This window comes from Peromyscus leucopus, chromosome 1 (assembly GCF_004664715.2).
Source record: "Peromyscus leucopus breed LL Stock chromosome 1, UCI_PerLeu_2.1, whole genome shotgun sequence".
In the NCBI taxonomy this organism is placed as follows: Eukaryota; Metazoa; Chordata; class Mammalia; order Rodentia; family Cricetidae; genus Peromyscus; species Peromyscus leucopus.
This window is the reverse complement of record NC_051063.1, coordinates 42,003,956-42,030,070: the sequence shown is the minus strand read 5'-3', so window position 1 is coordinate 42,030,070 and position 26,115 is coordinate 42,003,956. Positions and strand designations below refer to the sequence as shown.

Sequence of the window (26,115 nt, the reverse complement as noted above, 5' to 3'; positions counted from 1 at the left end):
GGTTGAAGGCTAGATAGTCGTAATTTCCTCAGTTATGATAAAAGATAAGTTAGCTATAAAACCTTAAACTCACAAATATAAGATAGATAGGACATCTTCTTTAATATTGTAACTATAATTCTTGCTCGGTAATTGTTTTGTTATATGTAATTTTACCATGTTAAAGTTAAAACCTTCCTTTTTAAAAAAAGAAGAAAGGGGAAGTGCTGTGGATATCACTCTATGTAAATAAAACACTGATGGCCAATGACCAGGCAGGAGGTAGGTGGGACAAGGAGAGAGGAGAATTCTGGGAAGCGGAAGGCTGGGAGAGAGACTGCAGCCACCGCCAGGAGAAGAGCATGTAGAGACGCCGGTAAGCCACCAGCCACGTGGCAAGCTATAGATTTATAGAAATGGGTTAATTTAAGATAAAAGAGCAGTTAGCAAGAAGCCTGCCACGGCCATACAGTTTATAAGTGATATAAGCGTCTGAGTGATTATTTTATAAGTGGATTGTGGGACTGCGGGGCTTGGGGAACCTGGAGAGAAGCCCTCCAGCTACAGGACTCAATCCTGTTATGATGTTTCCCAAACTGACACACAGATTCAATGCATTCTCAATTCAGCATTTTTTTCCAGGAAGCTTTTATGAAGAAATTGACAAACTGATTTTGGTTGTTTGTTTTTCAAGACAGGGTTTCTCTGTAGCTTTGCACCTTTCCTGGAACTCACTCTGTAGACTAGACTGGCCTCGAATTCACAGAGATCTGCCTGCCTCTGCCTCCAAGTACTGGGATTAAAGGTGTGCACCACCACCACCCTGCTGACAAACTGATTTTAAAACTCATTTAGAAAGGTAAAGTATAAATTACATAGAACTGTTAAACAACTCAGAAAAGTTGGAGCATTGACACTACCTGACTTCAACATTTATTGTTCATGTTTCACAAACTCAAAGTTTCCTACTGTCAGAGAGATCTACCGGTGGTACAGCTGAAGATTTCTGTGACCCTGCTTTTCAATGATCATATCAGCTATTTACTTATTTTGGAAACATTTTGGAACATTTGAATGACAATGGATGTTGTAGGAATTTAGCAGAGTCATTGTAAGCGGGGTGGACATTAGAAATGAATAGCTAGCTGGGCAGTGGTGGCGCACGCCTTTGAGGCAGAGGCAGGCAGATCTCTGTGAGTTTGAGGCCAGCCTGGTCTACAGAGTAAGATCCAGGACAGGCACCAAAACTACACAGAGAAACCCTGTCTCAAAAAAAAAAAAAAAAAAAACAGAAATGAATAGCTGTTTTTTAGAAGTACATTGCCTTTGAAGAATCCTTGTGGATAACAGTGATTGTTTTCCATGATTTTTAGAATTGTTCTGCTGAAGGGGCATTGCAGCCATCCCATGACTTTAGTCACAGGAAGCCTCAGACACACCAGAGGTGCTTGTATTATTGTGTATTGCAAACGATACATAATAAAAGACTAGAGTCATGGGGGCATGTGATTTTTAAGAACCAACCAGATGTGCCCAGAAGTGGTACCTCATGCCTTTAATCCCTATACCTGAAAGTCTGAGGCCAGCCTTGTCTACAGAGTAAGTTCCATGGCAGCCAATGCTACACAGAGAAACCCTGTCTCAAAAAAAAAAAAAAAAAAACAGATCTACCAGGTGCACAATACCAGAGAGGAAAAGGACACCTCCCTCCAGTTTTGTTTTCTCAAAGAAACAAATTAACAATCCAACACATCTACATGAAGATTCCCAATTTAGGAAATGGTCATCCATCTACATTTGTTTACTCTACACAGTAGCAGGTGAGTGTGGTACACATGTGCCAGGGTGTTACATATAGAAGATAGAGGACAGTTTTAGTGAGTCTGTTCTCTCCTCCCACCTTGTGGGTCCCAGGGATCAAACTCAGGTGGTCATACTTGGTGGCAAGCACCTTTCTTAAGCCACTGAGCCTCTAACTGCCATGTATTAAGTAGATAATTTCTGTTGCTGGTAAAGAACTGCCAAGGCTAAACTAAACATGGCTGGCAGTCTTCTAGCTAGTGCTTGTCAATTCAAAAACATGAGATGGGAAGCAGCTATGGTAAAGCATGATCTCTTCAATAGCCTCACAGATTTAGTTCTAATCAAAGGATAACAAAAGGAAAAAAAAAATCACTGATTTAAAACTAAATACAAATGAAGGGGCATAACTATAGTTGCGTATCAGCAGGGACAAGATCAGCACTGTCACATTCATCAACTTGTCTGTAGATGCCAACTCTACAAGCTGTCATTCCTTCCCAGTCTAGGCCAGATACCCTGAGAACTGGAGTTAGGGATGGCTGTGAGCATCCATGTGGGTGCTGGGACCCAATCTGGGTCCTCTACAAGAGCAGCAAGTGCTCTTAAGCACTGTACTATTTCTTTAGCACCAGGTTCACTGGTTTTTATTCTTTTTTTTTTTTTTTTTTTTTTTGAGACACAGTTTTGCTCTGGAGCCCAGGTTGGCCTGGAATTCTATGTAGCTTAGTTAAGCCTCAAATTCACCCCAACTGTCTTGCCTCATGCTTAGATTTCAAGTGTGAGTCACCATGTCAAGCTGAGACCCTGGGTTTGATCACCAACACCATCAAAAAAAAAGTTAGAATGGTGATAACCATAAAGTACCATTCAGTCAAGGAGCCCTTTCTTCGTGGTACACACTATGCAACAGGCATTATGGTAAGGGGACAAAAGCAGTGAGCCAACCTTAGTCTGAAGCTGTTGGGTTCAATCTTCAGGATAAACGAGGTAAGAGGGATCTCACCAAGCACACCCTGGGGGACTGATGCATTTATAAGGCTTGGCCACAGAGCTTACCCAGGAGAATTCAGGACTGACTGGCAGGAGCATCCTGAGAGCTGCTGTATTGGAAAGTCTACATAGTCTAGATGATGGCTTCCCATAACCATGTAGCTGGAGCCCCCTTTTCCTAACCTCGATAGCCTATATTGCCACGGTCCGCCTGGGTTCAGGTCCTGAGATGGGGAAGAAGCACCATCTCAAAGAAATGAAGTGTCTGACCACCAGATGAGTTTCACAGGAGTGGCTGGCCTGGAAGAGCTCCAGCCATCTTTTTACATCAAAAACAAGCATGTTTTCCCATATTAACAAACAAGTTTTTCCCATCCTTCAACATTAACCTCCACTAAAAACAAGTATGTCAAACACAGGTTTCTCCCCCCAATTTTTACATCAAAATATCTTTAAACCCAAAACAACACTTTTCATTTAGTTAGCCTGGCCAAATACCTAGCCAGGTACATTCTGTCTTTATAAAACTAAAGGTGATAAACAAAGGCACACATTTTTAGAACACTATCGCTTGAAACATATTTACAGAATAGGGGTAATCCTGCCTCCAAACCTGTCAGCACCAAATTAGAACAGCTCCCAGGTCTGAAGTGACAGCTGGCATCTCTAGACAAGGAACCTGAGAAGCATCAGCTCCCAAAGAATTTTAGGGGAAGATATTCTACAGCAGGCAGGTAAGGCATGTAGATTAGATTAGGGACCTTGGTATGAGGAAACACCTTGCATAACAATCAATAAATATGCCTTTGCAAGGTCTAGCCTCTCCATCAGAGAGGCTAGACCTTCCTACTGTCACATAGGCCTTAAAATTTCATCTTGGGATGCCTTCTTTCTTCAACCAACCTGCGCTACATGGTGCACCCCAACAATGGAGATATTGCAGGTTCAATAAAGTAAATATCACAATAAAGCAGGCCACATGAATATTCTACCAGTTTGCTTAACTACCAAAGAATAAAACCTGAAAATTTTTTTTGGACGGCTCTCAGGTTATGACACAGATACACACATTAAGTTGTTTAGGCCCATTGTTTGAAAATGAACTATTATATATTTCTTTTGGCCTAGGGCTCCACTGAAAAGCCAGGATAAAAGTCTGCTTTAAATCTAGAAAGTTTATGGAAACTGTTTGTGACTTGAGTAAGTTTTCCCTGGAACACAGTAACCAGCATAGTGTTTTTCTTACATTGTACTTACCCCAGGGTTTGCAGCAACTAAGGAAAACTCATGAGAGAGATCAAGCTTAATGCCATCAAAATTTATTTCTGAAGGTCTTGCAATTGGGTCAGCACTAAAAACATAAGATGGTCTGGGCAATCCATCTTGATTCAAGTGAGATTCCATTCTACAAAGAAGAGCAGTAACCTCTTTAGACAACTGTAATAAATCAGCATATAAGCCACCCACAATTTGAAGTCTACACTCCAAGAAACTTGGATATAGTTCAGTTAGACTACTTGCTAGCATGCACAAAGCCCTGGGTTCCATCCCAGGCATAAACAGGGTATAGTGGAATGGGCCTATTATCCCAGAACTAGAGAAGTGGAGCAGGAAATCTGAAGTTCCCGGTTATCTTAGCTTCAAAGGGGATCCAAGGCCAGTATAGGCTACGCCAAAGACCTTTTCTCAAAGAACAAAAAAATAAATAAAAATAGTTTGGGCATGATGGTGTAAGTCCAGTTCCCTAACCATTCCAGGGAAAAAGCAGGTGGATCTTTGAGTGTGAAGCCAGCCTGATGCATAGAGTGAGGCCCTGTCTCAAATTAACTGATTAATTAATATAAAAAAATAAAACCTACAGTTTAACCTACTACTTCCCACCCAAAAAAAAAAAAAAAAGGATTTCAGAGAAAGAAAACATTAGACTGCTTCATTTACAGTACAACAACCTGTGAAAAGACAAAAGGCCAAATTCTATTTACAGATTCTGAATATACTAATATTGAACACTACCTACAACTATTCATATAATCCAATTCTTAGGTAGATTCATCCAAAGGCATGCCATGAACAAATGCATGTAATGAAGAGAATATGAAATGTTCACTCCGCCTGAAAGCCTCATCTCAGAAATCAAATTGCAAAGAGACCATGGGGTGAAGGAGACTTTGTATTATTTTCATTACTTAGTATCTTCTGAAGAGTGTTCCAAATCAAATTTTAACACTTAGGACTGAAACTCGGCTATCTGCAAAATGTCTTTCAATTTGATTCTTGCAACTTTAAGTAAAATGTGAAATAATGCATATAAACTTTACATTTAAAAGAAAGGACTGGGTCCTAATTAACAGTGCAGTTCTTGGTACCTGAAGCTCTTGGAGTCAATGGCCAGGGCAAGCCACCCCCAAAATAAACTACAGGGAAAAAAATCAGTAACTGACAGACACAAGTCTTAAACTGAATATGGAATAAAGCCATCACTGAACTATTAAATCTGAAATCTAAATTGAGCATCATTACAAGGCAAACCTGACCAAAAAAAAAAAAGTATTTTTAAGAATCAACTAGATGCCACAGGCAGTGGTGACCTCACGCCTTTAATCCCAACACTCGAGAGACTGAAGCTAGCTTGGTCTACAGAGTGAGTTCCAGGGCAGCCAAGGCTACAGAGAAACCCTATCTCAAAAAACAAAAACAAAACAAAACAAAAATCTACCAGATGCACAATAACAGAGGGGAAGAGGACGCCTGGATGCCTCTCTCCTGTTTTGTTTTGTTTTTTCAAAGAAACAAATTAACAACCTAAAACATTTACACGGAGATTCCCAATTTAAGTAAACAAATGTCATCCATCTACATTTGTTTACTGTACACTAGGCTCAAACTGCATGCCAACATGCCAACTAAAACTGGTCCACTTCCACTTTCTTTATATACACATAAAACAAGAATAAGCGTATTTTCTAGCCACAAAGTGGTGTGACATAAAACACTGGCCTCTGCCCAGAAAGAGACTTAGTCACGTGCCGAAACTGCTCCCCTCCAGGATTCAGGCAGCCAGATGTGACAAAAGTCTTCAATCGAGCTTGCACCTCCTTTAACAGATCAGGAAACCAAGGCCCAGAGAGATTCAAGTCTTGCGTGTCTCAACTACCTGCAAGGTGCGGCTCAGCCCCACCTCCAGCAGCCCCGCTCCTCGACCTCGGGCGTCACGAGCCCCGTCGACGCTGACACTGCCGCGGGGTCGCAGCAGCCTCGGGAGCTATGTGCAAGCAGCCACCCTCCGCACCCTCAGAAGCGTCAGTTCCTTACCTGCAGCACCGCCGGTCCCTGCCTCTCCGTTTTCAAATTCAAACAATGGCGGCCCGCACCGCACTGAACCCTGGGAGTGGGCGGGGCTTCCGGAGAGCCCTAGGAACTGGGCAAGCGCGCCGGGGACTTTTGCCAGCGGTTCCGGAGCGGGGTGGGGGGTGGGGGGGAGTGGAGAAGTCATTCAAATCTGGGGGCGGGACTTGGTGCTTTGGACGACCAATGGGCAGTGGCAGGCTCGCGGGCGCCTGGCTCGGGGTTCTTCTCTGGGTTTCTCCCAGCCGCCAAAGGTGTGACCCGTCATTCCAGACGCAGGTCGCAGAGTCTGTCCTTAAGACTAAGGAGATGACGGCTCCGAGCTGAGGCCCCTGCCGCCACGCTTAGCCCCGCGAAGCTCCCAGGCGGGGAGGAATGACGGCGGACTAGTCATCGCGGAGTCCTGTCATTCCTGGGCCAGAAAGGACTTACGACCTGGGACCCGGTCACTTCCCTCGCTGAGTGATCCTACCTGCTGTCGACAGCGGCCCTCCTGGATGAGACAGATTTATCCTCAAAACACATTTTAGAAGTATTTCCTTCATCTTTTTTCTTTTTCCGTTTGGCTTCTCTGAAAGTATAAACCAGCTACCGCCGCGAGGCGTTGTGTTTTGACAGTTTTATCTTAGGCAAGGTCTTTGCAGTTTCTCTGCTTCTCTAAAGTGATCCTTTTCTGAGTGAGGTACTTAATTTACTAAAACATTCCTATGACCGGGATTAACTACTGGGGCTAGGCTTCACTTTTAATAAAAAACAATGCTAACGTAAACTGAGCATTTATTTACCTTATGCATTTACCTTATGCCTCCACTGGCACTAAGTTTATAGAATGGATTGTCTGGTCCAGAGAACAACCCTTTAAGGTAGGTCTTGCTATCATCCCATTTTATACATTCTAAAATAAGTAATGGGCACAAAGGCAAATGAAACTGAAATTTAAATTTAGCTGAAGAGTTTTGTGACCCTGCTTTCCTCTGATCATATTTTCAGCTATTGACTTGCTTGGAAGCGTTTTTGGTACACTTGTTTGACAAAATTTAGTGTTTTCCACCCTTAATACAATATTTGCATCTCCCACTGACTTCTCACTGTCTCATTCAGTTTGCCCACCCTCACAAAAAATAAAATTTAAGAGGAACTAGTTTGGAATAGAGAAGTGGCTACAAGGCCAGAAGGGAAAATGAACAAAGAAGTATAAAAGGAGGAAAGATCAAGATAGAAACTTTTCCTTGCCAGGCTGGAATTAAAGTCTTTTGTTTATTTTTGGTTTTTGAGACAGGGTTTCTCTGTGTAGTTTTGGTACATGTCCTGGATCTCGCTCTATAGACCAGGCTGGCCTTGAACTCACAGAGATCTGCCTGGCTCTGCCTCCTGAGTGCTGGGATTAAAGGCGTGCACCACCACCACCCAGCTTTTTTTTTTTTTTTTTTTTCTTGTTTTTTTGTTTTGAGTTTTTTTGGGGGGTTTGTTTGTTTGTTTGTTTGTAGACAGGGTTTCTCCGTGTAACAGCTCTGACTGTCCTGGAACTCTCCCTGTAGACCAGGCTGGCCTCAAACTCACAGAGATCTACCTGCCTCAGCCTCCCGAATGCTATAATTAAAAGTGTTTGCCACCACCACCCAGTCCTTTTTTTAAAAAAAACGAAAAGTCTTATGTAGTTCTGACTGGCCTCAAACTCCTTTCTACCTCAGCTTCTTTCCAATGCTGAAATTATAGAAGCTTACCAGTACGTTCGCCCAGCTGAAGGTCAGTCTTTAATGGACTTCGCTGATTTCCATTGCTCCTTCAGATGAGCCTACCCTCTTGGTCCAAGTTTTCTACCATAGCTCACAGTTGCTTTTGCTTGTTGTCAATCATTTCCAGCCTTCCCTGTGGCACCTTTATGTATTGGTTTAGCAAACATTTGTTGAAAAATTGCAATATGCTGGGGTTGAGGGTGACAGAGACAGTAGGTGAGATGGGTGAGCGCAAAGACCATGACTCCTAAGGACAAATTCTGATGTGGCAACAGTCAAGCCAAAAAATAAGTAAATTACAACTGTACTGAGTGGTTTAAAGGGAATTGTCTTAGAGCTATAAGATTGTGATGGGAAAATCAGAGCAAATATTTGATCTGTGTCATCAGGATCTTTAGGAATTAACTAGTTAAGAGATATAAACATTTCAAGCAAAGAAAACATGATACCAGGCACAAGAGGCAGGGAGAACACAAAATCCAATGAACCTTCTTTTATTTGATTCTTATTCCCAGCTGTCTATAAATGTTTTACACTTGAAACATTCTTTCCCGGGCTACTGGGTCAGCACTCTCCCTTATCTTCTGATCTCAATCGCCATAGTCTCCTCTTTTACTCAAGCTTTAAATTAAAGGAACATTGAGTCCCGAGACCCACTACTTTCTCTCCTGTCTAGTTTTCTACTTGACAAGTTCATCAGCTCTTATAAACAACGTATTTAACCAGGTGGTGGTGGTGCACGCCTTTAGTGCCAGCACTTGGGAGGCAGAGGCAGGCAGATCTCTCTGAGTGGAAAGAAAGAGAGAGGGAGGGAGGGAGGGAGGGAGGGAGGGAGGGAGGGAGGGAGAAAAAGGAAGGAAGGAAGGAAAGAAAGAGAAAGAAAGGAAGGAAGGAAGGAAGGAAGGAAGAAGGAAGGAGAGAGAGAGAGAGAGAGAGAGAGAGAGAGAGAGAGAGAGAGAAATATTTATCAGACCTCACATCAGGGATCTAACTACATGGAAATAGTCTACTATCCACTTAATAAAATGTGACCGATTCCTACATAACATGATCAGTGTGAGACTGTGGATTTTTCACTGTGGAATCCTAATCCTTTTCCTCCTTGGTTTCTTCAGTCTTGTAAATGACTTCACTGAAAACCAGGGAGTCATCATTATATCCTTTCCCTCAGCACTCACCCAGCACAAAACAATTCTACCTCATGGCATGTTGTTCTGTTTTGTTTTTTGAGAAAATATCTCACTCTGTAATGCAGACTAGTCTGGATCCCAACAGTCCTGCCTCATCCTCTCCACTGCTGGGATTACAGGGATGAGCCACCAAGACTGACCACCTTGAAGTGGTTTTTAATTTTAAGATTTTTGTTTATTTGTTTATGTGTATGAGTGTTGGCCTGCATGTATGTATGTATGTGCACCAAATGCATGCCTGGTGCCGGTGGAGGCCAAAAAGAGGGCCCCAGACTCTCTGGAACTGGAGTTACAGATAATTGTGAGACCTCATGGGTGCTGAGAACCAAACCTGCATCCTCTGCAAGAGCAACAAGTGCCCTTAATTGCTGAGCCATCTCTCCAGTCCACCAACTTTCAAGTGAAATAAATATTCCTTTCCCCTTTTTCGTTTCTTTTATTTTATTTATGTGTGTCTATGCGTAGGTATGTGCACATAAATACAGGTACCCACAGAGGCCAAAAGGTGTCATCCCTTGGAGCTGGACTTACAAGTGGCTGTGAGCTGTCCGATGTGAACACTGGGGACTGAACTCAGATGACTCATAACCACTGAGTCATCTCTCCAGCCCTCCCTTCTCTCTTTTTTTGCCCAGAGTCTCAAGACCCCTTGTTGGTCTCCCTGTCTTTCTCCACATTATTCATCATAGATAGAGCTACCAAACTAAGCCTAAAATATGAATGATGTTACTTTGTAAGATACAGTCATCCTACTTATTAAGTTTCATTTTTTTAAACTTTCAATTATCCAGGATCATATCCTTTTTGTGGAATTGTATTTTCACAAGTTATCCATGCACTAGTCATGCCTATGCACTGAAGTCTCCACAAGTTCCTAAAAGGGCAGCCGGGCGGTGGTGGCGCACGCCTTTAATCCCAGCACTCAGGAGGCAGAGCTAGGCGGATCTCTGTGAGTTCGAGGCCAGCCTGGGCTACCAAGTGAGTTCTAGGAAAGGCGCAAAGCTACACAGAGAAACCCTGTCTCAAAAAACCAAAAGAAAGAAAGAAAGAAAGAAAGTTCCTAAAAGGGTAGGGGTCTTCTGACCTAGAATGCCATATAAGGAAGCATGCAGGACGGTGAACATAAACCCATCCACATTCTAGAAGGGTAGTGTATCTACATAAGGACAGAAGCAAAAGAGCTTGGGAAGCCCTCCAGATCTCAATCCATGTGGCTGCTTACTTGTATCCTTAGAAATATCCTTTATGATAAGTTAGAAAATGTTAGTATGTCTTTTAGTGCAGCCTGAGAGACCAGCTCCCAGGACTGCCCAGGGTTGTAGAAAAGAGCTGGCTGTTTGGAGCCTGGGACCTATGCAGGGACACTTTGCTCAGCCTGGGTGAAGGGAGGAGGGGACTGGACCTGCCTGGACTGAATTTACCAGGCTGAGCTGAATCCCCAGGGGAGTTGTTGCTCTGGAGGAGATGGGAATGGGGGTGGGCTGGGGGGGGGGGGCCGGGAGGAGGGAGGACAAGGGAATCCGTGGCTGATAAGTAAAATTAAATTAAATTATAAAATAAAATAATTTTTAAAAAAAGAATGCTTTTCAGAGTAGTGGGACTTAAGAAAATTTCTTATTTATCTAAAGGAATAAGACTCAGGCACATAACGACCAGACCATTTGCTTTATTTTCTTTCAAGTTTTTTTTTTTTTCTTCTCCCTCTTTGTTCTATCTCCCCTTAAATCCATCCCATGGAAAGTAAAAAAAGTTACATCTGAGGGAGTGAGTAACCATGGCAATGCCCAGCTGCAAAGTTCAGGTTGTAACCTGAGGCGGGGGCACAGTGTCAAGTGAGACAAGCTGCTGAGGAATTTTTTTAGGGAGTAGGTCTGTACCAGCCAGACCTAGCAAGCATGGAACTAGCACCAAAGTTGCTCTGTGTCTGGCCTTGGTTCCACAAACAGACACCTGGGAATCTGCCCTTGAGCATTTTATTTGCAGGGGCAACTAGTCCATTTTGAATTTGTTTTGAGGTCTAAAATCAGCCAAATGTGTAAAAGGCTGCCTTTGTAGCTGAGAACACTGTTATATTACTATGATAGTCTGAGCCATGAAAAACATCCCAGTATTATTTCTATTCATCAAAATTATACAGCTTAAGCAGAAATCATCTTCATGACCATCCACAGCTGTATGTGTGCCCAGTAGATAGAATATATTCACGAGATAAATACACAAAGCAGTGGGGAAAATACCCATAGCTGTTTTTAGGGAAGAAGCATAGTGGCACTTGAGAAAAATTACAGACAGAAGCAACTGGTTTTCAGAGTCTGTGGTCCCATAAGCCTTGCTTGACAGGGTTCCTCATTATTCATCTGATGGGTTGACACCTGAACTATCAATTGCCATCCGCTGTATGTTCTTGTGACCTCTGCTAAAGCCACAGCTCTCAACATTCCTTGAATTCTTTGAGTAGCACTAGTAATCAGTCAAACCTGAAGGAGTTTTAAGAGCCCAGTGGTAGCTGATCTTTAAGAAGTCTGGAGATCCTACTTGCAGCTAGATTGGGACAGACTTGTGGGATTGAGAGAGCAACTTGAAGGATATTATGCTACCTCTAGGAATGAAATTTGGAATTTAATTAAAGGATGACCCATGGTTAGAAAAATGGCTCAGCACTGGGTGCTTTTACAGAGGACCCTGTTCAGTTCCCTGCAACCACATGACTGCTCACAACTGTTCAAGATTACAGTTCCAAAGCATCCAGTGCCCTCTCCTTGCCTCCTCAGGCACCAGGCATGCACATAGCAAACATGCATACATGCAGTTAAAACACTCCACATAAATAAATAATTTTTTTAAGGTAACTCAGAAAAGTCCACTGATAGTAACGAGAGAAAAAAAAAAATCCCCACATATTTTAGGATCACAGAAGTGATCTGTGTTGTGCGCACATAGTAGGAGAAATGGGCTAAGTTTTGGGTTGTTTTTTTTAAGAAATTGGCTGAAAGTTTGCTGAGGAGCAATACATTATCTCAAAGAATCATTCTACATATTATTTCATAATTGTAAAGGAGAAGATGATTTTTAAGATGAAAAGAGTTATTAAGCATACCTTAACCAAGTGAAAATACTTGTACTAAAAATGTATGACATGAGCCCAATTCAAAAGAAATAATCTAGAGAGAATAAATAAATAAAAGTGGAGCATTCTGTAACACTCATCAGTCCTTCAGAATTGTCACTGTCAAACAGGAAAACAGGACAAGTGGAAGGTTCTGTAATCAGGAGGAAGAACACAATGTGAAACTTAGAAGACCTAATTTGTTTACAGATTTTTTTTAAAAATATTTTTTATTCTTTTGAGAATTGCATTCATTGAATTCTGATCATATTAATCTCCCTCCTGAATCTCTTCCTCAGATTCCCCCACCCCAATTATCTACCCACCCATCATTGTGTTCTCATTCTTTCTTTCTTTTTTAAACTCATAGCAATCAATTAGTGCTGTCTATTTACTTGAGTATGTGACCACCCACTGGACCATGTAAGCACTACCAAGGGCCACAGCCTTAAAGAAAACTAATTCTCCTTTTTAAATAAAGCAATTTTAAACAACACTTCATAAACATATGAGAAATTTTAAATATGGAGTGTCTATTAGATGACACTGAATCAGTTTTATTATTTTTTATTTATTTTATTTGGTAAACACTTTTTTCATTTATTTTACGTACTGGCCACAATTTTCCCTCCCTTCTCTTCTCCGGTTCCCTCCCCAAACACTCCCATCTACCCCCCCCACCACTTCACCCACCCCCACCCCCCACCCCCCGCCCCATCTACTCCTCCTCCCTCTCCATTCAGAAAGGGGCAGGCCTCTCATGGGCTTGAACAAAGCATGGCACATCAAGTTGAGGTAGGACCAAGCTCCTCCCCCGTACCAAGGTTGGGCAAAGTAATCCAGCATGGGAAACCTGTAAAAATTCAGACAGAAGAAATTAACAGCAAAGTTGTTTCAAGTTTGGGTCATAAGGTTACAGAAAGAAAGCCTGTTTTCACACAGTCACCCGTAATTTATCCTGTAACCGTACAGCAGATGCCTGATCAAATGATTACACAAAATATTTGGGCTCCAATTGAAATGTTGGATTTAAAAAGGTTTAAGGAGGCAATAGTATCTTATGACATGCATTCCCCATATGTAAAGCAAATGTTAAACTCTTGGTCAACATATAATAGGATTGTACCACAGGACTGGCAGGAACTGGCACAAGCTGTTCTGGAACCCAGCCAGAGGCTTCAATTTCTAACTTGGTTCAAGGATGAAGCTAAAAACATAGAAAAACAATGGAGGGATAAAGGAATACAAGTTTGCCAGGATCAGCTTATTGGAGAAGGCTTCAGTACAAACACAATGTTTATATGATGTCCAAACCCTAATTTTATGTCGAATGGCAGCCTTGAATGCATGGGACAGAGTTGAGGAACCAGGAAAAAATCTGAGTCAGGATGATGAAACAGAGAGAATAGAAAATTCAGGAGAAAACATAAAGAAAAATTTTTGGCAAACTTCTATTAATGAACAAAGACCAAATATTAACGATAAAAATAAATGGTGTTTTGTTGTCTGGTCTGGTAGACACAGGTGCGGACATTACCATAATTGCACCAGAATTTTGGCATCCAACTTGGCCTCTTCAGGAGGTAAATGTTCAACTGTTAGGAATTGGAACATTATCTCAGGTGAAACAGAGTTCAAGATGGCTGTAATGTATAGGTCCAGAAGGACAGAGAGGAAAATTAAAACCAGATGTGGCTAACATAGCTATGAACCTGTGGGGTCGAGACTTGTTGCAACAATGGAATACTCAACATCCCTCCAATCTCAAACAAATCATAAACTAGCACATGTTTCTGAGAGATATATTAGAAGATATTGTTCTAATGAGTGGTCACCAGCCATCCATATTATACAAGAACAGGGCACAACAACTGATGATCTCCCAAAGACACCAACAGCTCTAGCTTTAAAATGGTTAACAGACAAGCCTGTATGGGTTCAGCAATGGCCCTTAACAACAGAGAAACTCCAGGCTTTAGAAGAGCTGGTAGAAGAACAGTTAAATGCTCAGCATATTGAAGAATCAACCAGCCCTTGGAATTCTCCTGTATTTGTTATTAAAAAGAAATCTGGTAAATGGAGAATGGTAACAGACCTTAGAGCAATTAACAAAGTAATTCAGCCAATGGGCTCTCTACAATCTGGGATGCCTTTGCCTACTCTGTTACCAAAAGGATGGCCTCTCATAGTTATTGATTTAAAAGACTGCAGAATTTATCCCTGATGCTTCAGAATTAACTTCACTATTTATTCAATTACAAGATACAATCTGGAAAAGGAGTCATCCTTTATATATAACTCACAAATTTTTTGGAAGTTGCTTACATGCACTTCCTGTTTTTATTTTTGTTAGCTAACATTATTTCCCTCTTGGATCTCTGAGGGAGTTGAAGATTAGTTAGTTATAGTTGAAGATTAATTAGGATATAAAGTGAATTAGATACATTTTGGATTTACCAAAATAGGATAGATAATGGAATTATTTTCTCTGATTTGTCAAATACAAATGGACTAGACATTGTTTAGGTATTTATTACTTGTATATATTGCATATAGTTATTGTACTTTTGTATATAGTTTTTCTTTTGTTAGTTATAACCTTTTGCTTTTTTTTCTTTTTATTAAAATAGAAAAGGGGAAATGTGGTGGTATTCTAATTGTACTGAAATGTGATTTTAATTGTATGTTAATAAATAAAGTTGCCCGGGGGTCAGAGCTATTAGAGCCATAGACAGAGCGTGGCGGTGGTGGTACACGCCTTTAATCCCATAGATCTCTGTGTGTTCAGGGATACAACCAGCATTGGAGCCCTTTAAGATCTAGAGGGCTGTACATACAGACAGTGACGAGGCAGTCACGTGTTTGGGTTTACAACCAATGAGAAGGTAGAACAAAAGACTATGAAAAGACATACACACAGGAAATAGGTCTCTTTCGGAGAGCTAGGACCACCGCAGGAGGAAGGGTGAGATTTAAGCTCTGAGCTCTGACTTCTCGGCTTTCTCTTTTACATTGCTTCTGTGTTTCTTATTTAATAAGACTGGTGGTTACATCTACAACTGACATTTCAAGACCTTCCCTCACTGCTCATAATCTGGCAAATACATGAAACCATATCAACCAATGGGAAGTTCTATTTGAAATTACCAAAATGAAACTGCTTAAAATCCAAGTGGCAATGTTGACAGAGATCATGTGTTGGGTTGGGTTGGAAACAGTACAAGGTGGTGCTAATAGACTCCACACAGTGTCCTTGACCAACTATCATAGACCTGGTGGTAAACTCTAGCTTCCTCTGGAGACAGCGGGGTCTATGCCTTTTAATTTAGAAATGTTTTATTGTATGCTTTTGATTTTTCAGTTATCTAAGGAAAAGATGTCACAGGTAGCTTATTATTAATTAAGAAAAGCCACGGAATTAATATAATTAATTGCTGAATAAGCACACTAAAAGCAGGCACAATAGTTCTCATCTTTAGTCCCAGCACTTGAGAAGCAAAGGCAGGGGGATTTCTGTGGGATCAAGGCTAGCCTGGTCTACATGGTGAGTTCCAGAATAGCCAGAGTTACACAGTAAGACCCTGACTCAAAACAAAACAAACAAAAGCAGACCAATTTCAGTAAATATCTCAAAAGATACATTTTTTTAAAAAAATTTATTTATTTTATTTTATGTGCATTGGTGTTCTGCCTATATGCATGTCTGTGTGAGGGTGTCAGATCTTGTAGTTACAGACAGTTGTTAGCTGCCATGTGGGTGCTGGGAATTGAACTTGTGACCTCTGGAAGAGCAGTCAGTGTTCTTAACCGCTGAGCCATCTCTCCAGTCCCAAGATACAGTTTTTGACATATGCAAATAAGGCCTTTATAGGCTTTTTTTTTTTTCCCCAGATAGGGTATCACAGTGTCTGGCTGGCTGGCTTGGAACTTTCTATGTAGACCAGGCTGGCCTCTTCTTGTGGTGTAATATCCCAAGGACTAAAATCTGGCTGTTCAACATAGGAGCAATATAAACAATTAGTTTAGGGCTACTCTCTGAAATAATTAACCAATCCATAAAAACAATCTCTACCATTTTCCTGTACCTTTCTGTTCAGGGTGAAGAGCTGCTTTAGAACTAAGGCATTGTGGAAAAAGTCTGCATGTGTTCACACTTCACCACAGAGATGTGATTTCTTCCAGTCTTGCTGCATTTTACACATTTTTTGTATTTATTTTTTGTATTTTTCACACTTCTAGAAGCATCAACATGAACTTAACTCTTTTATCACCCTCCCAACCCAAATCCTGCCATTGCACCTAAAGAAAAAGTAGCCAAAGACTTGAGAGCAAATAAACCGTCTTCAGACTTTAGTAATATTAGCATTTGATAAAGATCCAAAAAATATGAAGATAATAGGAATGAGGAAGAAAAGTTGCTTTTCAGTAGAAATTCATAAGTAGTGCATGAAATAAGGACCAGACTACAAAAGATGAATTCTGAGAGTTCTTGAAGCATCTGGTTGTTGAATATCTAAAATGTATTTCAGTTTCAGACTTGAAAACAATTACTCTGAGTCACATTTGGGATGCACAATTTATGAAGCAGTTAAAAACTGATTGAATGACCATCATAGTAGTATACACTGTAATCTCAGTATTTGGGAGGCAGAGGCAGGAGGATTCCCAGGAGTTTGAGGCCAGTCTGGACTATGTAGCAAATATCAAGTCAGCAAGAACTACACACTGAGATCTTTTCTATTAAAAAAACAAAACAAAAACAAAACAAACCCTGAGAGATCCACAGAGCGACCGAGACATGATCTTACCTCTCTCCACTTCCCAGATCAAAAAGGACAGTGCAACCTCTGGGATTGTCTTTTCCTCCTAAGTGTGTCCTTCTATCTCTGTGTGAGTCCACCGTGAAACTGTGGTCCACTTGGCCAGCTGAATGTGGATTCCACTCTCTGAGTCAAAGATAAACCCTATTAGTGGTCTTGGAGTAATCAACACAAGCATATCTCCTCCAACAGTCTCCCCTTTTTGTCTAAATAAAAAGGAAGGGTTTTAACACTAATGTAGTAAAACTATATACAATAAGAACAATTATCACATATTACCTAAATGGAAAGGAAAGATATTAACTTTAACAAATGATACTGTACACTGTGGTGATATTTTACTTGTGGTGATATTTTATTTGTATGTTAATAAAGTTTGCCTGGAGATCAGAGAAAATAGCAAGCTGTAAACAAAAGTCAGGCAGTGGTAGCACATTCCCTTAGTCCGATCACTTGGACACACTAGGTAACAGCCAAGTGTGGTGACACACGCCTTTTATCCCAGTACCAACCATAGAGACCTGGAGGTCTGTACAGACAGGCAGTAACAAGGAAATGAGGTAGCTGGGCTAAGAGCCAATGAGAGGGCAGAAAAGCAAGGCAATAAAAGTACAGGTTAGACAGGAAGTAGTTGCATTTTGGAGGCAACAGAGCTGGTGAGGTAAGGTGGTTGGTGGCTCTCACTATTTCCCTGATCTCTAAGGCTTTCACCCCTATATTTGGCTCTGTGGGTTTTTTTTTATTTAATAAGACCGCATAGAAATTTGGCTACAGTATATAGTAAGAACAATCATCAAATAGATATCTTTAATATAGGTCTGCTCTCCATTCTGCAACTGAAAAATAAGGCAGAAGTAGAAAACAGTCTAAAACCCAAAAGTATTTAGTACACTTGGCAGCAGGACAATTGGGCAACAATGCTGTGGGCCACAGAAATATGAAGCAGGATTCAGCTGACTATAGCAAAGGCTAATACCTGGAAGAAGCAGGGTTCTTCCAGAGGAAAAAGCCAAGTCTCAAGGAATCTTGGTGATATTAGCTTTTATATATATATTAGTTGGTTCCTGCAATGTTTTCTTGTGTGTTATGGCAGCTTTCCCAATTGGTTCTTTTCCTAAGAACTTCTTTTGTGTTAGTGTGTGTGTGTGTGTGTGTGTGTGTGTGTGTGTGTGTTTCAAGACAAGGTTTCTCTGTGTAGCTTTTGAAGCCTGTCCTAGAACTCACTTTGTAGACCAAACTGGCCTTGAACTCACAGAGATTAACCTGCCTCTGCCTCCTGAGTGCTGGGATTAAAGGTGTGCACCACCATTGTCCAGCTCCTAAGAACTTCTAAACAGTGTAGATTGGTCATTCCTTGGGCATGTACAACTAAGGTATTTGGATACAGACACACAGGCAAGGATTCCTGCTTCCAGGCTTTCTGTTTCTTCTCTTTAGCATTAGAATTCAGAAGTCTGCCTTGGGCAATTATCTCCTTTAGTAAGCGCACAAAGCCAGGGCCAGCTCCAGACAAAAGCATCCAAGGAGAAAAGGCAGACAAAATAAGCTCTTCAGGCCACCTGGTAGGTAAATATCCACACAGAGATACTGCCCAGGCCAGGCAGACATTAGGTACCTTTGCTTCTTGTGCATATTAAGCTCAGACCCCCCCCCCTCCTTTCTCTCACAGCAACTTACTTAGAACAAAGGGGTTTTACATAACAGGTGCATCAAGCTATGAGGGTAAGTCCTAGCAGACTTACCCCACTGGACCAGAAAGTGACAGGGCCAGAGTATTGCTGATGGTAGGTGTATGGACCTGGGTTGCAGGGAGAGGAGAGGAAGGAACGAGGAGAGAGATAGGAACAAAGACTCAGATGAGAATGGGATAGAAAGAACTTAGATAGAACCATGAGAGGACAGGAGGAGAAGGAACAGAGAGAACAGAAGTATGAGAGCAGAATTGAAGCTGGAAAGATAGAATTTTGTCTCAGAAGAATAAAGTAAATGGACCCCAGAGTTTTGTGTAAGTAGATTCATTTGATATCCCTCGGATTAGTAACCCACGCTGCTTGTAGCCTCTTCCCAAGGAGGAGGAGGCAGGCACCTGAGGGGAATTCAATACAACAAAACCTACAGTGAGCAAACACGAAGCCTCTGATTTCCCAGCTCTTCTATCCATCCATCCATCCATCACATGGTCTTCTTAATGGTGAGAAGAAGAGAGGAAGCATGTATCTTTATCAATAGCTCAGAAAGTAGAATTATTGCAGAAGCTTGATGCTGGTTTGACTGTGAGACATCTTACTGACGAGTATGGTGTGGGAACCACCACTACATGTGACTTAAAGAAACAGAAAGACAAGTTGTTAAAACTGTACAGTGACAGTGATAACCAAGAACTAATGAAAAACAGAAAAACATTGAATAAAGCCAAAATGAAGATCTGGATCATGTATTGATTCAACAAAGATGAAAAAGATATACCACTGATGGGCTTGTTGAAAGAAGTTAGAGTATACCATGAATAACTAAACATTGAAAGTGCATGTGAATTCTCAGAAGATTGGCTGCAGAAAAGCATCATGGAATCAAATATCTTAAAATGTGGTAGGAAAGCATCTACCCATCATGAAATCTGTCAAAAATTACATTGATGAACTTGCTAAGATAATGTCTGATGAAAACCTCAGCCCTAAGCCGGGCGTTGGTGGCGCACGCCTTTAATCCCAGCACTCGGGAGGCAGAGCCAGGTGGATCTCTGTGAGTTCGAGGCCAGCCTGGGCTACCAAGTGAGCTCCAGGAAAGGCGCAAAGCTACACAGAGAAACCCTGTCTCGAAAAACCAAAAAAGAAAACCTCAGCCCTGAACAAATTTATAATGCTAACAAAACAGCTGTTTATTGGTGCTGTGTTCCTAGGAAAGCCTTAACTATGGCCAACGAAAAGGCACCAGTGAATTTCAGAGATGCCATGCAAAAGCTGACTGTTCTTGGGTGTGCTAATGTTGCAGGCAAACACAAAATAAAACTAGCAGTGATTGGACAAAGTTCACATCCAAAATTATTTAAAAGATGTGGACAGTTTGCCATTGCACTGCTATGCAAATAAGAAAGTATCAGTAACAAGAAAAATCTTTTCTGACTGGTTCAATAAGCATTTTGTGCCAGCAGCACAAACACTGTGCACAGGCTGGACTGGAAGGAATCTGCAAAATTCTACTGTTACTAGGCAACCTTCAACCTTCCTCCAGAACTTCCCATGGAAAGTAATATTTTCAGCATTTACTTTCTGCCCAACATGACATCTATGATACAGCCTGTTGTGGAATATTATTTTAACTATGTAAACATGTGTTACATTTGCTTAAGCAGCAGAATACTACTTTAACTATGTAAATATGTGTTACATTTCTTTTTTTTTTTTTTTTTTTTTTTTTTTGGTTTTTCGAGACAGGGTTTCTCTGTGTAGCTTTGCGCCTTTCCTGGAACTCACTTGGTAGCCCAGGCTGGCCTCGAACTCACAGAGATCCACCTGCCTCTGCCTCCCGAGTACTGGGATTAAAGGCGTGCGCCACCACCGCCCGGCCTGTGTTACATTTCTTTATGCTGCATTTGTTTAATGCTGTAAGGATATGTATTTAATTATGTAAAGATGTGTTGCTGTTTTACCTTGCCTGCCTAAGGCATCTGATTGGTCTATTAAAGAGCTGAACAAACAATAGCTCGGCAGAGAAAGGATAGGTGGGGGCTAGCAGGCAGAGAGAATAAATAGGAGGAGAAATCTAGGCACAAGAATGAGGGATGAAAGAATAAGGAGGAAAGAACAAGTGAGATGCCCTGGGCAAGAAGCCAGCCAGCCATGGTCAGCCAGTCAAACATGAGAAGCTGTAGCAGGAATCTTAAAAGTTCTTACCGATAAAATCAAACCCGGAGCCAGGTATTGGGGTGAACTGGAAGATCAGAGAACAAGCTACAGCTAACCTCACCTGGTCAACTTCTCAGCTAGTCTTGTTTCCTCAGACTGGAAGCTTCTGAGTTCTTCTCATCCAGAATGAATCCCAGCTGAACTGTGCTGCTTCAAAGCCTGAAAGTTTAACCAGCCGAATGCTTAACCAGCCACATGCTTAACCAGCCACATGCTTAACCAGCTACATGCTTAACCAGCCACATGCTTAACCAGCCAAATGCTTCTAGTTTCTGGTCCTCACGCCTTATATACCTTTCTGCTTTCTACCATCACTCCCTAGGATTAAAGGCTTTCTGGGATTAAAGGCGTGTGTTATCACTGCCTAACTAGTGGCTTTTCTGTTCTCTGACCCCAGATAAGTTTATTAAGGTACACAATATTTTGGGGAACACAATATCACCACAAAAAGCAGTGAAAGTAAGATATACAGAAGGAAAGAAAAGTAAAAAGCCTTGAGGCAGCTGTGGCAAAATTCTTTACCTGTCTACTCACTGCCTTTCTTTGTTATTTAAGATCCTCATTCATGCCGGGCGGTGGTGGCGCACGCCTTTGATCCCAGCACTCGGGAGGCAGAGCCAGGCGGATCTCTGTGAGTTCGAGGTCAGCCTGCGCTACCAAGTGAGCTTCAGGAAAGGCGCAAAGCTACACAGAGAAACCCTGTCTCGAAAAACCAAAAAAAAAAAGATCCTCTTTCATGACAAACATAGCAGCACATACCTGCAACTCTATCAATTGAGAGGCTGAGAAGCAGCATGCTTCAACATGCTTAAGGCCAGTCTGGATTATGTACTGAGATCCAGTTTCAAAAATAATCTGGGGGTCAGGAGATGGCACAACAGGTAAAGGCAGTTGACATCAAGCTTGATGACCTGTGCTTGATCTGTAGAACTCAGTTTGGTAGAAGAAGAGAGGTGACTCCCATAAGTTATTCTCTGACCTCCACAGGTGCACCATGATAGCTCATAGCCTCTTCCCTCCCCTATCAAATATCTAAATAAATACAATAAAACACATGTAAAGAACAAAGCTGGTTATGGAGACACGACCCCATCACTTGGGAGTGGGGTGAAGGCAGAAAGATCAGGAGTTTAAGGTCATCCTCAAGATCAACCTGGACTACATAAGATCCAGTTGTAAATGGCAGAAACAAAATTCATCAACGTGCTGAAAAAGAGGTGATCTATTCTAGGTCCCTCCTTAGCAGCTCAAGGGTAATTTTAGTCCATCCATTCTCAGAGTCTCAAGAAAAGGATTGCTTTCTTACTGTTCTGAATGTTGTCACTACTGCATTTAACCTGGATACAGGTCTCATTAATGCAACACTTTTCTATCACAGTCCTAAAACTGTGAAGATTCCATTTCCCTTCATTTATAAGGTATTTGTGAGAATTAACAAATCTTGGCTCATCTGGATTACCTTCATTTAATGCTTTTATTTTGAAAATATTGCACTGTCTTCAAAGCCTTCGTACTTTGTTAAGTAATCTGATTTTGTTTTCCTTTGTTCTAAAAGTATGTTTTTTTCCTTTTATCTTCACTTTGAAATTTTGCCAGTAAGTGCCCAGGTGTAAGCCGAGGTTTTAAATTTTGTTTTCCTACTCATTTTAAGTAGCAGTCACAGGCCCTTCCACTGATGTTCCTGTCTGTCATTTTCTTTGAGAAATTTTGCTCTATTGTTTCTTTGAATATTTATTCCTCATTATTTTCGCTAAGCTGTTCTTCCAGAACTCTTCCAATTTTCAGGAAGTATTTGGTGAGTTACGGTTTTGTCCTTGTGTTTGCACTTTCACTTAGCTGCTGAGCTTCCTGTCTGTGTGTGAGTGTGCATCTCTGTCACATTCTACATCCTTCTGATGGACCCAGGAGAGAGGGGAGGGTCTCCTAGGTGGATGGAGCCAGTGGCACATTTGGGCACGGGATCTCTTGCTTCTTTAGGCGACACAGCACTCCTAGGGTACTACACTGCTTCTGGTGCCCAAGTGTTACTGTTCTGGAATTGTTTTCCTGTTTGCTACACAGAACAATGAAAGGACAGAAAGAACTGCTTGGTTGTCCCTGCTGCTGCTGCTGCTGCTGATGATGATGATGATGATGTTACAAGAATCATCTTGACTGTTTGATCTGGGAGTGCCTCACAGTCCCAAGATTCGTTTTCCCCAAGCTTGGAGCAAGACTGAAGCCTTTCACAATTTACAGATGCTGTCATCTACATGAGTTTAGGGAAGTGATTCCTTCCTGCAATGTCATTCCAGTTCCATTTTCTGTTTTCCACAATACTGAGCCCTTTAGAGCCATCTGTCTTATAAATCACCATGGTGTGTGTGTGTGTGTGTGGTGTGTGTGTGTGTGTGAGAGAGAGAGAGAGAGAGAGAGAGAGAGAGAGAGAGAGAGAGAGAGAGAGAGAGAGAGATCTTTTTCATGTAAGTGTTAGGGATTGGATTGTGAGAGGAATTATTATGTTTATATTGTTATATTTTGTTTGGTTTTTGTTTGAGGCATGTTCTCACTATGCAGTTTTGGTGGTCCTGGAACTTACTATGTAGACCAATTAGCCTTGAACTTACAGAGATCTGCCAGCCTCTGCTCCTGAATCTGTGGTTCTGCAGAAGTTTTCAAAACCTTTTAGTACAAATACTACTCTTAAAACAAAGAGGATGTGCTGAGGCTTCCCTCCAGGTTCCCCAAGCCCCGCAGTCCCACAATCCACTTATAAAATAATCACTCAGATGCTTATATCACTTATAAACTGTATGGCTGTGACAGGCTTCTTGCTAACTGTTCTTTTATCTTTAAATTAACCCATTTTTATAAATCTATACCTTGCCACGTGGCTGGTGCCTTACCAGAGTCTTTACATGCTGCTTCTCCTGGTGGTGGCTGCAGTGTCTCTCTCCTCAGCCTTCAGCTTCCCAGAATTCTCCTCTCTCCTTGTCCACCTACTTCCTGCCTGGTCACCTACTTCTTGCCTGGTCACTGGCCATCAGTGTTTTATTTATATAGAACGATATCCACAGCAGAGGATAACAACAGTAAATAAATAAAAGCAACATGATTGGGCTGGAGCAAAAGAGACAACAGCCTTCTTTAATCGTGAACTACCCTATGTCTTCTTCGTTTACCACTACTGAAGCCCTTCATGGACTCTTAGAACTCTGAAGATTCATTTAGAAATCACTGGAGTTATTTACAGTTCAGGTATATCTGGCCCTACTAGCCCCTCCATTCCTTCCCCTCACTTTCCTGTGTGTGTGTGTGTGTGTGTGTGTGTGTGTGTGTGTGTAGTTTGAACCCAGGATCTTGCCTATGCTGGTAAAACACAACCACTGAGCTATATCTCCAGAAATTAATAGATTATTTTTTAAAAATTCCTTCTTTTATGTGTATGAGTGTTTTGTCTGCATATATATCTGTGTACACACAGTAGTCAAAGAGCATGCTGGATCTCCCAAAAGTGGAGTCATGGAATGTGCCACCGTGTGAACGCTGGAACTGAACACTGGTCATCTGTAAGATCAATGAGTGCTCTTAGTCACTTAGCCATCTCTCCACACAAGACAGTTACAACTTACAATAAATAATTAGTAACTAGCATTATTATTATTATTATTAAAACACTATCTCTTAACCTTAGGCTCGCCTAGGTACTAAGACTAGCTTCTGTCATTTTTTGGCAATTTCATATTAGAGAAAATCTTTTCAAACATTAAAAATAGGGCTGGCAAGATGGCTTAGCTTTTTCAGCAGGTGAAAGCACTCTTCACTGAAACCTAAACAGAAATCCACATAAAGATGGAGCTCCAATTGTTTCAGGGCAGGTGCTCCTAGACTGGGAAGAGCAGCAGCTGCAGACTCTAACTAGATACCCTGTGGCCACGCTGATTGAGATCACAAGTGGGTGAATCCAGAGACTTATCTGGGTTTGAAATCCAAACCCAGTCCAGTCTCCCTTCCAGCAAGATACACTAGGCAGATGCCGTGTATCCCAATAACAGAATCTGAATTATTTTTATCTTGAAATGTCCACATGACTTAAGCTTGTGGGAAGTTGTGCTTGCCAGAAATAGAATGACAACTTTATTAAGGAACACTTAACTGGAACAAATCTGGATTCCTTCTCATATTGAAATCAATATATTGTGTAAGAAAGATGTAAAATGGAGTGACTTTCATGTAGATTTATTTTTCATGAATTTAAAAATTATATTCATTCAAGCAATGATTTCATATATCCACTTAGAAGACTTTTAATCCCATTTTAATTTTTTTATTGGAGTTGAAGTGATGTCCCAGTGGTTAAGAGAACTTCCTGCTCTTGCAGAGTACCTGGGTTCAATTCCCAGCACCCACACGGTGGCTCACAGACATCCGTAACTCCAGCTCCAGGAGATCTGGCAGCAGCTTCTGAACTCTGCAGGCACTGGGCATGCATGTGGTGCATATGCAGACATATATGCATGCAAAACATCTGTACACATGAAATGAAATAAATCTTTTTAAATTGTTTAAAAAATGTTATCTGTGTGTACGTATGTTAGTAATGAATTCTCTCCATCCACTGTGGCTTACAGGGATCGAAGTTAGGTCATCAGGGTTGTAAGCAAGTGCTTTTATCCATTGAACAATCTTGCCATCCTTCTTCAATCCTATATCGAAGAGCCAAACGCTTCTCTCTCTCTCTCTCTTTTTTTTTTTTTTTTCCGAGACAGGTTTCTCTGTGTAGCTTTGCACCTTTCCTGGGACTCACTTGGTAGCCCAGGCTGGCCTTGAACTCACAGAGATCCACCTGGCTCTGCCTCCCGAGTGCTGGGATCAAAGGCGTGCGCCACCACTGCCCGGCCAAATGCTTCTCTTTTGTTCTAGATTAATTTATCTTTTTACAACACCAGTATGAATTTAATCACTTAAAAATACAATCTTAAATAAAGAATTAAGCTACAGGAAAAAAAAAAAACAAACCACTTACTTCATGTTTATAGTAGTATTTTTATATTGACCTCAATTGTTAAAAACACATTGAAACTTTTAAGAAGCTGAGCTAGTGGATGTGGAGTGAGTCCTCTAAATAGGCAAAATAAAGAATTATAAAATTCAAGGTTTCATAAGTGAGGACTTTCAGATCAGCAGTATTTTGTTTACTCAGTTTAATTTTCTATTAAATACTTTAGACATATTTAATATGAAAAAAAATTAGGAGTCTAA

At 41.2% G+C, this 26,115-nt stretch overlaps 1 protein-coding gene across 1 annotated transcript in view; it reads right to left on the bottom strand.

The window, feature by feature from the left end:
- Kif20b (kinesin family member 20B) overlaps positions 1-6,158 on the bottom strand; it is a 72,711-nt gene extending 66,553 nt beyond the window's left edge. Inside the window, 2 exon segments of the mRNA XM_028859106.2 lie at positions 4,030-4,177; positions 6,085-6,158. Of these exon segments, the coding sequence (XP_028714939.1) occupies positions 4,030-4,176 (147 nt within the window). The 5' untranslated portion in view covers position 4,177; positions 6,085-6,158.
- Positions 6,159-26,115: the final 19,957 nt, after the last annotated feature.